We start from the raw sequence: 14,066 nt of genomic DNA, 5'->3' as shown, positions 1-14,066 counted from the left end.
TCAGGGTCATCTTCGACTCCACACGCTCCTTCTCTCCTCACATTTCTGATGTCTCAAAGAAGTCACACTACCAGCTGCACCTCCTTAGAGGTATTCTTCCTTTGCTCTCCTTCCCCCAGAAGCTCACTGTCTCCAGAGCCCTGGTTCTCTCTAAGCTAGACTACTGTAACCGCCTCTATCTAAATCTGCCTACCTCTACTCTTCGCCCTCTGCAACTCATCCAGAACAGGACTGCGAGACTTGTCCTTGGCCTCAAGTCCAGGGATTCTATCTCTCCAGGAGTGAAATCTCTGCACTGGCTCCCAGTGGCTGCGAGGATTAAGTTCAAAACCCTCTGCATTGTCCACAAGGCCTTCTGGGACCTGGGGCCGAAATACCTTCAACTCTCTCTTCCTAAATATCTTCCTTCTCGAGCTCTTCGCTCATCCGCCTCCAACTCCCTCAGGGTAAGTCGCATCTCCAATCAACGAGTTGGGGGTAGATCTCTCTCTGCGGCAGGGCCCTCCCTCTGGAACAGCCTTCCTGCCTCCCTGAAACTTGAGGAGAACCATCTCTGGTTCCGGAAGCACCTCAAAACCTTCCTCTTTGCTTCTGCTTTCTCTCCCCCTCTCCCCTGCTAAATTCCTGATTGAAACTGCACTGAATCTGCACTGGGCCACTCTCACTGATCTCGGTCCCTGGCCCAGCCACTTGCCCCCTGCACTGCCTCCCTGGCAACCCCTGCACTGCAGGACTGTCTCTGCATCCCTACAGCCCCCCTCCCAGCACTTGTCTGCATTTACCTTGCACTTGCCACCAGCTGGCCCTTTATTATTTATCTTGTTATTCTACTACCCCTGTATTGCACTTTCCCCTCTCCCTTTCCCCTTGCACTTTCCCTTCCCCTCTTCCCATGCAGTTGTGCGATCTGAATGACACCTGGCCTAGTAAAATCGTTGTCTGTCTTCCCTTTGTCCCCCCTCCCTGCCTTGTCGCGCCTTGAAACACTTGTGTATAGGCGCGTTACAAATGCCATATCATATCATATCAAATGTGAATATTAGCTCGCCTCACATTTAGCCAGGATTGTAATTATTGGCTTGCGTCACCTCGAGACAGACTTGTGATTATTAGCTTCCGTGCAAATAAGAAGCAGGCAGTATTGTTCAATGCCTTGCTGTATGTGTAAGGGCCGATGGAATCCCGATCCAGCCCCACCGAGAGTCACTCCTGGCCTCCTCACAGCGTGCCAGTGAGGCACCAGTAAAGCCTGGAGCTTCAAGGGTGGCACGCCTCACAGTTCACTGTACTCTGTCCTCATTGTTGCTTCCCATCTTGTTCCTTCCACAAGCCAATCCTGGTTTTAGAGAACCATATCAATAAGCAGTGGGTGAGGAGGCGCACAGAGACTCTTGGCGAATGAGGGAGCACTCATCTGCGCCATGATCTTATCTCTCGTATCTTTTAGCAACGCCAACGAGGTTAATCAAAGTTACGACTGGCACTGCTTTACCGAAAGGGTGGAGGACATGGAGCCAAGATGCTATTGTATGGGAAAAACCAGGAGGGGAAGAGGATCAGGGTGTCAATATCCCACCTTGTGGCCACTGCATCAATGCAAGTGATTCCCTTGAACTATAGAATAATTACTATTTATTATCTTAGAAGGATCCCCAACCACGCAAAGCTAACGGGCTGAGTACACTGCGGAACTTGAGATTAAACAGGGGCATTGGAGCTTACACTTACGTGTGAAAGGTATAGGGGGCAATGGGCATGGTAACCTTTGTCCTCAAACTCGCCCTTTAACTATCTCTGGCATCTCTGCTTGCCCCAAGTCCTGGCAACACCCGGGGTGTGTTGGCACAGGGATAAAAAATGGGTCAGGAAAGGTGATCGAAATAAAATAGACAAACACTATATGCCACAGCAGCCTGGGGATTCAGCACGGGCCCGCCTTTGCAGGGGGCCGGTCCACTGGTCCAGCTGCATTCACCCAACGCTTCTTATTCCCCTGTCATCCTTAAGCCACACTCACCATTCCTGCTAAATCATAGCTAAAACTCGGTGCCTAAAAGGGTGGACAATTACTTTCAGGTGGAGAAGTGTGGGTGCGACTTTGCACAGCTGCCACCATGCTTCAACATTCAAAATGGTATCTTTAGCTGTGCAAAGTACTCTGTCACGTCACTGTAGGAGCAACATTCCACAGATATGGAAGAAAGGGGCCTTTGGAGCATATAAGTGAGTATATTGGTGAGTTACATTTTTCAATTAGTCCAGGACCTTGGGATGACATTGGTTATGAATACTTAACCCATTATCTGCATAAGGATCACAGAATTAAACAGGGGTGCTGTTTGGGCCATGCGCATCACTTGTTCTTTTCTTGTTCAAGGGCTTTGGATTCTTTGTGCAGGAGGAATGCTGCCATGTGCCAACATATCAAAGATACGTCACCGTTAGCCATACTAAGGCCAGCTTGGTATGATGTAGCACGTAAACAATATACAGACGCCAGCACTAATATGATTTTCATACATAGGTGTAAAGTTAAAAAAAACACCCAAGTTCTTGGGAAACTCTGCTGTCTTTTGAGCGGTGCAGTATAATAGGGCATTTCAGGCTCTTTGTTGTAAATGCTTTTTCTTCCTTTCTTTTATTTTCCTGTTGTAATGTTAGTTGGGCTTTATTATAATTCCTTATTAATTTTGAACATTTCTGATTTTTCAGTTTAATTTTCTATCAAATCATGCATATTGGCTTTTTACTTTCACAATGGAGTTATGATGGTGTAAAGTAAAGGCATTGTACAGGTTAATTAGGACGCATTGGTAATATTCAAGGTTTAAAGTTTGGTCACTTAAATTGCATTGTAGTATGTTCTCAAATATTCTCAAACAATGGCAAAATAGCCATCATGACACCAGGAAGTAGTGAGGGTACATCTCTTCCTAACAAAGTCTCCCAAATGAGGCCCTTCTCCACTGAGTTGAAATGTAGTTCTATCATGAGGAATTCCATATGATCAGTATAAGACAGAAGCAGGGCTCCTTAGTGCATTGCATACTCCTTCTCTAAAGCCAGACTGTAGCAGCACACCAATACCTTTATCTCTAATTCAATGATTTAAATGATTGGATAGGACCTTTCCAAAAACGTTGGCTGCTGTTTCTATTAAACAGATTGCCTAGCACTGTATGGGTAGCCTCTATCTCCCTTTTAAATGTTGCTTCATAGAGGAAGGCGCATATGTAATAAAAACATATTGCTAATTGGTATAGAACATGTATGAAGACTTAGCACATTTATTCTGACACCTGTGAAGGGGTACCTATAACCAGTGGCACATGTTCTGCGCTGTCCACATCCTTGTCACATCTTGTGGTTTAAACCAACAATTTTTGCCCGCTAAAACAGCTGTCTGAAAGATGATGGGTTAGGACCGCTATACAGCTGCCCATTATCTAATGTCTGCATTGCCTGGTCACATTAATGCAATTTAGAACAGGCATGTCTGCCTGCAAATGCATCCGTGTGAAGGGTAATGGCTTAATTGCAGCTATTAGCCACTCTTGGTGTAATTAAAGGCCTTAACCAAGTGTGCCCTCGGGCACTTGATTTCTAAACATCTCAGAATCCCAGTACACCTTTTCGTTTTGTAAAGAAAAGCTAAAGACTGCTAGTAACATGCGGTTTACTTTATTGGGATGATTTCTAGACAACTGTATAAAGGTTGCAACGTGAACAATATATAAATATGTGGACATGCCTGTATATGAAAAAGCCAAAACAAAGAGTTTAGCTAATGCTTGTTGAAAGTTAACCATATTTGAGCTCTTTCCAGGAATGAGGCATGCTAGGAGTTCCTAATTATAGCATTCAAGACAGGCGCAAATGCAGTCCGTCAACTATAGAATTCGTTTGTTACAGGTTGACAAACATTCGTACCCAACGTCTCCTGATACATCACTGCTTCAACTCTAGTGCTACGAATTGTAAGCGATATACGTTAGCACTATTACAGCTATGTAGAGCACGTCAACAGGCAGGTTTGCTTATTATCCTGGTAATCAATGAATTGGAAACAACTACCCTTTGCCTCCTACTCTCCTTTTGAGCATCGTTTAATGCCTTTTTTTTTTAAATTCGAGAGACAGGTAGGTTTTTCATTTAATTTATTGTCCTCCAAGTCATGTTCAGATTTTCTAGACAACTTTTCAGATTTTTAATTATTAGTAAGCACCTGACATTTTATGAGACTTCAATGTTCGAAATACTGCTGATTTCTCTTGTTTGCTAACCCATTCCAGGACTGTTGAGTGGGTTACTACCCACAATAAAGGCAATACTGTGGACCTGTCTAGCTGGTAATATTACAGCAAATACCGTCTCTTTTGCTATTAACTGGTGAGACCACTTTTTTGGTTCCTTTTTCTATTTTTTCAATATCCACTTCTATTTCTGGTCAGTTAAAAGTCCTCAAAATCTTAAAAACAAGATTATTCACACGTCTATCTCTTTTCTCTCCGTGTTTCTTAACTCCATCAACCACTCGATATATGATTATGTTGATGCCAATTTAGCTTTTTTAAATGAATCCTAATTTAGCTGTCAATTTCATCGATTTGTCTGCACCTATTTCTCAGAAAAAAACATACCAAGCCCTGAATGGCAACATAGCATTTCCTAATTGTTCCCCATTGCTCCAGCCCTGGCCAATTTCTGCAATCACTCTTTTGCCACTGGAACTTCCGCTCCCCCTTAAGCACACCCTTGTGCACTCTCTTTTTAAGAAGCCCTCTGTCGATCCTTCCTTTCTGGCTAACTATCGCCCAATCTCTATCACTCCTTTCCTGGGCAAACTCTTGGAAATGCTGGCCATCTTCCAGCTTACCCTTCATACTGAATCTGTTGGTTGTCTCTGTGACCATCAGTCTGGCTTCAGAGCAGCCTGTGATGTTCCCCAGGGTTCTAACATCTCTCCCTGGCTTTTCAACCAATACCTGGCACCTCTCACCCACCGCATCGCTGCTCTCTGCTTCAACTTTCAGTGTTATGCGGTTGACACCCAGCTCCCTTTCAGGCTCCCCTTGGCTGCCTCTACTCCTTCTCTCATCACTGACCATCTTTCTGCAATTCAGGAATAGTGTGCCGCTAATGATCTCTACATTAATGCCAGTAAGTTGGAGATCCTCCTCATCGGAACACCAGCTCCCCCTTTCCTCTCTCTCTCTGGCCGCCCACTCTAGTTTCTCTTCCTGCTCCTACCTGTGAGGCTAAAAACCTTGGGGTCATCTTCCACTCCACCCTCTCCTTCTCTCCTCACATTTCTGATGTCTCTAAGAAGTCAAACTTTCAGCTGAACCTCCTCAGAGGTATTCTTCATTTCCTCACTTTCCCCCAGAACCTTACTGTCTCCAGAGCTCTGGCCCTCTCAAGGCTGGACTACTGCAACACCCTCTTTCTAAATCTTCGTGCCTCTACTTTCCGTCCTCTACAACATATCCAGAACAGGACTGCGAGACTTCTTCTTGGCCTCAAGCCCAGGGATCGTATCTCTCCAGCTGTGAAATCTCTTCATTGGCTCCCAGTCACATCAAGGATCAATCAAGTTCAAGGCCCTCTGCATTGTCTACAAGGCTTTCTGGGACCTGGGACCACGCTACCTCCAACTCTCTCTTCCTAAGTATCTCCCTTCTCGAGCTCTCCACTCATCCACCTCCAACTCTCTGAGGGAAAGCCGCTTTTCCAAGCAGAGAGTTGGGGGCAGATCTCTTTCTTCGGCTGGGCCTCCCTCTGGAACAGCCTCCCTGCCTCTCTCAAACTTGAGCAGAACAATCTTTGGTTCCGGAAGCAACTCAAGACCTTGCTCTTCGCTTCTGCTTTCTCTCTTCCTCTCCTCTGCTGATGACCTGTCTGTTCCACGCACTGGTCACTTGGCCACCCTGTGAACTTGGGCCCTGGTCCCTGCTTGTCCAGTTGCACCTTGCACTCCCTCTTGGCTCCCCCAGCACTTGTGGTCTGTATCTGTATCCTACAGTCCCCGCTCTCCGCACTTACGAGCCAACCATTGGCTGCACTTTCCGATTACCTGCACTTCTCCACCCACCCTTTTGCACTTGTCCCCTTCCACTTCCCTGCGCTTGCGTGATCTGAATGACAGAAATCCTAGTAAGATCATTGTTTTTGTCCTCCCTCTGTTTCCTCCTCCTTGTCTTGTCGTGCCTAGAAACACTTGTGTACAGGCTTGTTATAATTGCCATATCATATCATTGTGCAAACTCAAGTCCTCCACCTGATACTATTTATTCCTTGGATCATTGTAGCACTATAAACTCATCTTTTATTAGCAAATCTGATTTGATTCGGAAACAAATTTCTACGCGAAAGCAATTAGCTTAGACTCCTTTGTTTTCATCCAGACACATCCAATCGTGGGATTCCTTGACTCCCGTTTCCAAATCATATTTTTTCTCTATTGTAGTTTCTGATAAGCCCATGTCTTATTCCGATGACGTTATCCCATCTTGCTTTTTAAAAGATCTCTCAACAAAAGCTCTCATCTCCGTTCCCCATTTTTTATCTCTCCCTAAACCAAAGACTATTTCCTGAACAACTAAAATTGGGTATTGTTTCTCCTCTCTTGAAAAAAGTTTCATTGTAGCCTACTATTCGAAGTAGCTCATACCAGTCGGTTTTTCTATCCTCAAGATAGCACGGTCATTTACAACCTTTCAGGTTGTAGATTACATCCTCCAAACCTTTGGTGAGGGTAGCGCATTCTTGCTTGTGCTTCCCGATCTCTCTTTGGTCTTCTCCAACTTGGTCCATGCACTGCTCGTAGCTTTTCTATCTGCTCAAATGGCTTGGGAGGTTGAATGTTGAGTTGGCTTAAGTCTTTTCTCTCTGGCTGATCTCCAGTAGTTCAGATGTGATCTTTCCACTCTCCTCATTGCCCCTAAAATGTGGTGTGGCCGAAGGGTCCATCTTGTCTATTTTGTTAAATCTTTCCATGGAGCTGTTGGGTGGATCTAAGGCCGAGCATGCGGTAGGCGTTCCCCAATATCTGGATGATACCCATTAGTATTTGAAGAGCTTCACTGCTGAGGATGTTACTCATCTGAATATTTGGAATTCTTTCCAGAATTCTCTTTGCCTTGCACCATCTCTTCTTCTAGGTGGTAAACATTTTCAACGTTTTTGTTTCCATCTGAGCACTGTAAAAAAGAAATTATACTGTGTTTTTTGTCTTTTCAATTTTGTATGCAATGTATTACTAATTTTTATCTTTTTGTACTGCATTCACTTTTTTCATTGTACAGTGTCCTGAATACCTTTGACAGGGTTTGTACTTTTACAAATACCTGTAATAAAATAAATATTTGAACTAAGCCAATAGTGGTAACAGCTAGACAACCTGCAACTCAAGCTATTTTTCAAGGCATTCCATAAAGCAAAATACTTGAAAATGTTCATCTTGCTAGGTCAGTGGTGGGTTATTTGTAATTGAAGTTACCTTGTTTCCACAAATACCATCTTATCATTAAGGTGGCACTAGCTTCTTTCACTTGTTATCGATTTATTAAATCTGCCTGTTCTAAAAATGACTTTTGCAGACCACTCTCTCAAAATGTTCGATAAATAAGATGCCTCTTACATTTTCTTAACTGATTTCCTTAGTGATGCTGGCCCTCGTGCTAATGTTTCTTAACATCTATTAAAATAAAAAAACTTTTTCTGTGATTGCATTTACACACTTCGACCTCAGGACCTGTTACGGTTTATTGGTGTCCTCTGTTAACACATTTTTAAGAAGTGAGTTTGAGTTTATTAGTACCTGGCAGGGGGCGGGGGTGTGTGGCAGCCTCTCAGCCAAATTGAAGGCTCGGAACGGGGGAATTACCAGCGGTAATCCCCTGCTCCAAACCGCCTCCCGACTGGAGGCCGCCATCTTGCCCCACTAGGGAACGAGCTAAGTGTGGTCCTCCTCCGACTCCCCTGTCTCCTCCCCCATCCACAGAGTTCCCCCCCATCCCCACTTACCTTCTTTAAAGGCAGTTTCGGCAGCGGACGCGCTGGGAACACTTCTGTCCCCAGTGCGTCCGCTCCCATTCTGCGACAGGCCATCATGGAAAGGAAGAAGGGACTACGCGTAGTTCCTTCTCTCCTTTCCATGGCAGCCATTTTTTTGTTAACTTTTTTCAATGGCCGCCATGGAGAGGGAAAATAGACTTTGTTTTCCCTTCCCTGGCGGCCATTTCTTTTACATTTTCTTTTTCTGTTCCCAAACGCTGGAGCGTTTCGGAACAGAAACAAAAACACTTTTAGTACCCCGGTTTTACGGGCCGGGGTACCTATAGCAATAAGCCCCTCGCAGGGGGGGCATTAACCACTTCAGGTAATGCCCCGGGACCCATAGTTACAGGCCCGAGCGAAGCAAGGGCCTTAACAAAGGCCCTTGGGCATTACCTGAAGTGGTAATGCTCCCCCTGCTCGGGGCTTATTGCTTAAGTAATGGCTATTATCTGTAGTTAATTAAGTGCAATGGTGGAACACAACTACATATTGTCAAATGCTCAACAGGGGAGAAGTTCATCTTAAAGCTAAGGGATGGGAGATGTAAAAATGCCTGATGATTTTGTAACATCATTTTTTAATATTTACTTGTAGGGACTTTTTGTTTAATGCCATTGAAACAATGCCTTGTGTGAAGAAGAAAGCTGAATGGGCCATGCGGTGGATAGCAGACAGACAGTCCACATTTGGTAATTTATTTTGAAATCTGTTTACATGTAAACTTTTCTTGATATTAATAATGATAATATGTTACACCATAAAGCATGCCTCGGTACACATTGTATACTTATGTCCTGGCCCCACTGCCCATGCATCAGAACTTCAACGCTCAATGATTGCAAGTAACAAAGGGTGTGGTTAAGCACTTAAAAAAGATTTTTAGAGTACATGCACAGGCAGAACTCCTTATCAAAACCCACTTGACCCCTTCCATTTCCAGGTCCCTGTCTCTTTTTCCACTTTGTGAAATAGATGCCTGGGGTCTGCTCTCTTTGAGAACAAAGCCTTCACTTTGATTATTGTTTTTATTGGGCAATGTGCCCCTCTCTAGTTGGTTTCTCGGCCAGTCTTCCTGTACTGCCCTTTATCAGATGCATACAGTGCCCAGGGCAGGTACATCCTATGTATACACTGTTACATTGGTGCTTTCTTGGGATCTTTGGGCATCACTGGTTTGATTCTGTTAAGTCGACGTTGTAGAGCCATACCCCATGCCCAGTTATGGGACTGCCTCCCTGTCTCCTCCTTTATGCAGGTCACAAAACCCCCTCTGATCACTTATTTCAGGAACCTTTTTTTTTTTTTTTACAAATCCTAAAAACACCACTGCAAATCAGTCTTCAATATCCCAGTAATTGTCTCAAATTCTCCAGCCTGAACGTCTGGCCTTTTTGCCACTTTGTGACCTTTTTCTCTGCTGATTGCATTCAGTGCAACTTCCAGCCTCACTGGCAGAACACTGTCTGCAATGCGCTGATGCTACAGCAGCTATCTGCATTGAACCAAGTGGTCCTTGGTCCCATCGCTTCAGTTCCGCATGATGTATCAATATCACAACTTGTGCATTTTTGACACATTTCAGATCATACTGAGTGGTGGATGGGGCATTGACAAAATGTTTAATTTCTTCCTCAGGTGAGAAAGTGTTCTTGTTTTCCCATTTGTGCGCTCAATAGGCTGGCTACAGGATGTGATCATTTAGTGATCACTGTTACCTTCTCTGTAATCACCTACGCCCATAGATCAGATACACACTGTACCTGGATTGATATGATATGGCATTTATAACGTGTCTATACATAAGTGTTTCAAGGAGTGAAACGTATCTCTTTGGCTACATGCTTTTCAGTTTCATATACTCTGGTCTGTCCCTGTATCTACACACATGGATGACGAGGCCCTTTAAGGTCTTCCTAAACTGTGCCCTCCATTGGTTCAATCTCCTTTAAAGAAATGTACTCTGCGTGTCTCCTTCCGCTGTGGAACTGTACCCTATCTAACCTGCTCCCTAGATCCCTCTCACCATATTGAAAGGGACAACTAACATAAGAGGTGTGTATCTGATGAATGGTGATGGCAGCAAATAAAATGCAGACTTCTAAGTTTGGGACACTGGTGCAGAAAAGGTCAACCTGTTTTTGAATAGGACTGGGCACATTTGGATTATGAGTCTTTTAAAACATTTCATCTGAATGTAAAGTGTCATGAATCTGTTAATCACCCTTAAATTAGTTTAAGCCCGAGACAAAGGTCTACAATGGGTTTCAAGGGCAATTTGCATTAAATGGACAGATATGCAATCAAATAATTTTCTTTAGGTGGATTTTCCAGAATCTTTTTTTTTAGCACTTACACTTTGAGGAAACTACATATAAAAAGAAATATACAAGTAAACTTTTATTTTGGAACTTTAAAGAGTACCTGCAAGTGTGGGATTGATTGTCTGGGAAGCCTTCACGCATCACCTCTCGGGTGCTAATAATGTTTAGTTGTAAGAGATCTGTTGAGAGCCCAGTTTCACGACTAGGTGGAAGGCTGTGTATACGTGGACACCAACCTCTTCCTTTCTGCTAGATCCTAGATTCCCTGGGTGAATGTAACTCACCAGAGTACGCCTGCCTTGGTAAGGGGAGGCAAAACAAGGGAATATTATAGGAGCAGTATTGGGAAGGGGGTACGATCGTCCCAGCCCCCCCTTAGCTTTCGGATGCAGCAGAGGCCTGGGAATGTGCAGCAGGGGCTCGGGGAGGTTACAGGGAGGAGGTGGGTGTCGACAGGGTCTATAGTGTGTGGAGGGTAGTGCATGCTTTATCTTCAGAATACATTAGGAATCAAACGCCATTTTAGATAATAAAAGCCCCATTGAAATTCAGGCCTTTCTTTGCGCTGCCACCAGGGCTGCATGCCCAAACCACACACATGGGAATAAGGGTATGTATGCTGGGATAGGTTGTAGCATGTACACTGGTAAAAAAGTTCAGAGCCGCAAAGATTCATAGACCTTTCATTGTCTCATGTTGCCAGCATTCGTATCCCAGAAGGAATGTACCCTGCAAGACCACAAAGGGGTTGAGAGCTCTCTGCGAAAAGCGATTCCATGAAAAGGAGGGCACGAACCTCCGACCTTCCCTGTCTCAACTTTAAAGCAGTAGCGCCCAGATACCCCATCCCAAGACCCCCAGCATTCCAAGGCACCAATCAGTCCCAGACCATGACCATAAAGCTGCTAGACCCCAATCGATCAAATAAGATAAGACAGCAGGGACCAGTTGCCTTCACCATAGGTCACGTGATTTGCGCTGCGAGGTGCCGGGAGGCAAAACAACAAATCTAAAATGACGATGGGGACCTTTGGGTGGGCGCCGGCGTGCCTGGAATCGAACTGGTGTGCAATGCAATGACCTCGAAGTATCCTCTTCGATCTTGTCTGCAGTACCAGGTGCACATTAGGTTAGAGATAGAGCATGTATAGTTTTTCTTCACATAATGACCAATTAGTTGTAGCTTCATGCCCCATGATGCGCAAGGAGGAACGCACATGGAAGAAGATGGACAGATGGGGCTGGGACCAATGGCCTGGCATCCCTTATGGAGCAGATAGCCCATGTATAGGGCCAGCCATTTGAATGTTGCTCATGCTGATTTTATCCGAATGTTCTGTGGCAGTAGATACTTTACTGGCGCATCTTTATTTTTGTGGAAATAAAACCTTGTTCTCCTTGCAAGAGGTGTGCTGGTCCTTTTTCCCTAGTGGGTTCTATTTTCTTTGGTGTGAGCATTGAGGGGCTTCTCTACATTTTTTGTGAACCCAACGTGATCTCAGTGACCCCCCCCATGAAGACGGAGGCTTCCATCCAGGCTGGATCTCTGGAGGGCCCACCTGCAGTAACCAGTCACCAGTCCCAATCGCACAACCCGCAGTGATGTACAGGAGCCATTTTAAAAGAATTCCTGTGTGCTCTTTGGAGCGGGGCGCAGCTCCTAGGAGAGTGCAGGCCATTATTGGGACCCTGTGATGGAGGAGCTCGGGTTAACACGCTGACGTAAGTACACCCTTTGCGAGTGATAACAACGAGGGGAAGAGTGAATGGGGAAATGTAGTATGCATGAATGAAAGAAGAGTGTAAAAAAACACGTGGCGGTTTTGGTTATTTTGTATTGTTATTATCAGTAAGAGGATGACGAGGAGGAAGAACAGGAGTGTGGTAGCCTTTCTGAGCTAGAGGAGAAGGTGGTGCCATATTTCTTATCGTAATAAGGGGATACAAAAGTAGGAGCTCTGCATTATTAGAGAGATTGGATTCCTGTGCTCAATATATTCCGGGCGGGGGAAAAAGATACAGTAGTGGTTGTTATTTTGGCTTATTGTTTTAGCTTGTTGTTTTACTATGTAGATATATTATTTTGTAGTAGGTGGAGGTCAGGAGAGGGCCTGCAGGAGAAGTGCAAGTTTTGGGTGAGTGGAGTGAGAGAACGTGGGTGGGAAGTGAGGGTGCAAGTAGAGAGCGATCAGGAGGTTGGAGTGGAGGACTGGTAGTGGGGTTTCTAATAATATTGTGCGCGGCGCATAACTGAGAACTTTTTCTGTGAATCTAATGATTGCCAATATGCGAGTGATAACTCCGCTGGAATACATATATGGTGCATTGCCAATGTATAGAGATAGAATAGAAAAGTACCACAAACAGTGGGTCGCGAAGACGCAAGGGAGGATGCCCCGCCCCTGGCCAGAGCAGGGTACCAATAATAGAGAGATATTAGAGCACATGAGCACGTACCTAGCTGCTAAATATAAAGGTAAAAAGCTGCAGAAACGAAAAGAGATTTTAGACTTGTCGAAAATGGCAGAGTATCCAGAGGACACCGCTGGGTGTATGCCCTAGCACAAAGACAGTGCCACCTCAAATATAGTGAACATAAGAGTGAAAGGGGGAGCGCACAGCCCACGCCCAGAGAGGAACTTTATCCACTTATGCCCTCCCAGCACCAGGGTACACAAACCCAACACATGTGCCCACATCCGCCACTGCCCCACCCACATAATGACTGACACCTAGCAGTGTCACACCACAGTATAATAAGCCACAGAAGGAGTTAAAGGAGTCATTAGTGGCGACACAAGCAGAGCTGGCCCGCTTAAGGGCAGTAAAGGAAGGGGAGAGCAAACTGGGGTGTGCTTTAGACGAGTGGAGGGCTGGAGATATTTTGTTCAGACTGGATAGCACCACAATAAAGGATGTGCATACTGAGAGAGGGAAGAGCGACGATCGTGGGGCAGAAAGCGTAGGTTATGGGACAGTGAGGTCAGATAGGGATGGAATAGAGAGCTGCGGGAAGGAAAATGGGATACTGTGGATGAGTTTGAGGATGTGGAGAGGGCCCAGGAGGTGCCAGAAATATCACCCAGAGTAGAACGTTTGTGGGGGTCGTGATTGAAGAGCAGATTTGGGCGGGTAGCAGTGGCAAGGAAGAAGGGATGTGATGGACGGAAAATGAGGCGAGGAGTGGTCACACAACTGCTGTTATTGCATAAGGCACCTGGAAGGTTGCATTATGTGCTGTGGGCTCAGATGGATAAGAATAATTTCATCAGAGCACTCCCGTCCCCTTAATGTCAGAACCGGGATGTGGATATATGCATTTGAGAAGCAGGCAGAAGGAATTCCTTTGTTGGTGTGGGAAATGAAAGATTTAATTGTGGGAGATCAGGCAGGGATGTGTGGGTCAAGCAGGGTATACGGGAGTGAAGCTAGATGATGCTGCACACAAAGGGGCCCCATTCAACAATATCCGAGTGCAAGTGTGGGACATGTGGCAGAAGGCGCACCCTGACACACCGGATTTGCAGTCCATAATTCAGTACACCATGGGGGAAGATGAAGACCCTGCTCAGTATATTTTAAAAGTGCAGGAGATGTGGAGAGCGGAGACAGGTGACCAGTGGGACCGGTCAGTTCCTCTTTTCTATTTTGTCATTAAGAGGGGATTACCAAAGGAAGTACAGAAAG

General features: G+C 45.2%; 1 protein-coding gene across 2 annotated transcripts in view; it reads left to right on the top strand.

The window, feature by feature from the left end:
* RRM2B (ribonucleotide reductase regulatory TP53 inducible subunit M2B) overlaps positions 1–14,066 on the top strand; it is a 251,287-nt gene that overhangs the window by 181,680 nt on the left and 55,541 nt on the right. For both annotated transcript variants that reach the window (XM_069621451.1, XM_069621450.1), the window contains one exon: positions 8,653–8,747. In XM_069621451.1, coding sequence (XP_069477552.1) covers positions 8,653–8,747 — 95 coding nt within the window. The remainder of the gene's footprint in view (positions 1–8,652; positions 8,748–14,066) is intronic.

Source organism: Ambystoma mexicanum, chromosome 5q, assembly GCF_040938575.1.
Source record: "Ambystoma mexicanum isolate Mex_15411 chromosome 5q, UKY_AmexF1_1, whole genome shotgun sequence".
In the NCBI taxonomy this organism is placed as follows: domain Eukaryota; kingdom Metazoa; phylum Chordata; class Amphibia; order Caudata; family Ambystomatidae; genus Ambystoma; species Ambystoma mexicanum.
Note: the sequence above shows the minus strand (reverse complement) of the source record. Positions and strands in the feature narration are given on the sequence as shown.